Here is a 1,578-nt window from a genome sequence, read left to right as displayed (position 1 = left end):
TTATACTTTATAAATATAATTATACCTAAAAGTTGGATGAACATTTTCTTGTGATAAGGTAGAAGTAGATTCATAATTGCTGTTTTCTCTACAAATGACAACATATGTGGTAACAATACCATCAATCCCATTTTTTATTGTAGTGACTGAATATTCAACAAGTTTTATGGGTTCCTGCATTAATTCCTTCTTCAACATATTAGTATAAATATTATAGATTAAATGCACTCAAAAGAGAAAAAAAATGTATTCATATAGAATAGCTACAATCCAAGAAACTTCCAATTGTTTACTATGATTATAGTGCCCAATATAATGATACGATGGTAACAATAATTGCAAATTATCTCCTATATAGCTTTACAATTTTCTAAGATATATAATAAAATAATACATTTATGTATAAATATATCATTTTTTAAATGTCTTTTTTATGATTTATTATTTTAAATCGATTAACCAGCCAATTCGATTTGATACTCAGAACGATACAATTTTCTTTATTATTGCAATGTAATTATGATTGCAACTACATAAATCTATATTTAATCCTATAGACTTTATTTTTCATGAAAACTACAATTTCAAATACATGAAAAAATCCATAACAGGATGAATATTTTTTTCATGCTGCAATTCGTAGTGAAATGAGGCACTAATATAAAGATAGAGAAACACAAAAATATGTTTGAAACTAGATATAATTACAATAACAAAATGTGTAGGATACAAATTTCTTTAATTCTCTATCGTTTTAATTGGAAGAAAAAATGATATTTTTGTTTCTCTATCTCTATATTTGTATTCTGGCTCAATTGCCAGATTCATATTAATTATATATTAAGACCATTAAACATGCTAACCTGATTTGTTTTAGCTAACTAGTTAAACAGGTTAGTATCAATCATATATCAAGTGTTTATTAACCAATGAATAAAAGTCGAACCCATTTAATAAAATTTCATTGAGCAAAATGAGTGGTACCATTTTTTATTTTTTTTTATGACAAAACCAACAAAATAAGAAGTTTTGGGTCGAAAATACAAAAAAAAAAATTAAAAGTTAAATTGTGTCAAAATTTATAAAATTCAAAAGATCATGATCATTATAGCAACAAGTTAGTTATTTTTGAATTCAAACCTTCACAATAAAATTAACTGCTTTTAATGCTGAATCCACTGATCCTTGACCAATAGAACATGCAACATGTGTGCTTCCATTCATATTAATGAGTCTGATTGTTGTTGATGGAAGACCTAATGTTCCAGAAATTACCTGCATTAACAGATAAAGTTTTTTTATTTTTTTGTTTTATAGTCACATGCCAATCCACTACATTAAACATAAAAAATAATTCAAAATCATCCTTTTAAAAATGTAATTACCTATAAGTTATCATATCAATATTTACCTGTAAGTCACCAAGTTTCCAAATAGGTTCTATATGGGTAACTTCATTTGATACTAATGTTCTAAGGTCTTCATCAGTAACTCTCTGAGAAACCAAAGATCAAATAAATTAATACATAAAAAAGTTAAAATTCTATCAATATTAATCAAATTAAAATTTTACATAAA

The 1,578-nt window shown here is 25.0% G+C and overlaps 1 protein-coding gene across 6 annotated transcripts in view; it reads right to left on the bottom strand.

Moving 5' to 3' along the window:
• Window positions 1–1,578, bottom strand: part of LOC107627356 (probable 2-isopropylmalate synthase) — a 23,066-nt gene that overhangs the window by 711 nt on the left and 20,777 nt on the right. For 2 of the 6 annotated variants that reach the window (XM_021115934.1, XM_021115933.1), the window contains 3 exons: window positions 1,412–1,495; window positions 1,141–1,275; window positions 26–174 (listed from right to left, as the gene is read on the bottom strand). In XM_021115934.1, coding sequence (XP_020971593.1) covers window positions 26–174; window positions 1,141–1,275; window positions 1,412–1,495 — 368 coding nt within the window. The remainder of the gene's footprint in view (window positions 1–25; window positions 175–1,140; window positions 1,276–1,411; window positions 1,496–1,578) is intronic. The other 4 variants (XM_021115939.1, XM_021115936.1, XM_021115935.1 and 1 more) reach the window with 4 other exon arrangements.

The sequence above is a fragment of the Arachis ipaensis genome, chromosome B02 (assembly GCF_000816755.2).
Source record: "Arachis ipaensis cultivar K30076 chromosome B02, Araip1.1, whole genome shotgun sequence".
Lineage (NCBI taxonomy): Eukaryota > Viridiplantae > Streptophyta > Magnoliopsida > Fabales > Fabaceae > Arachis > Arachis ipaensis.
This window is presented reverse-complemented; position numbering and strand designations above follow the sequence as displayed.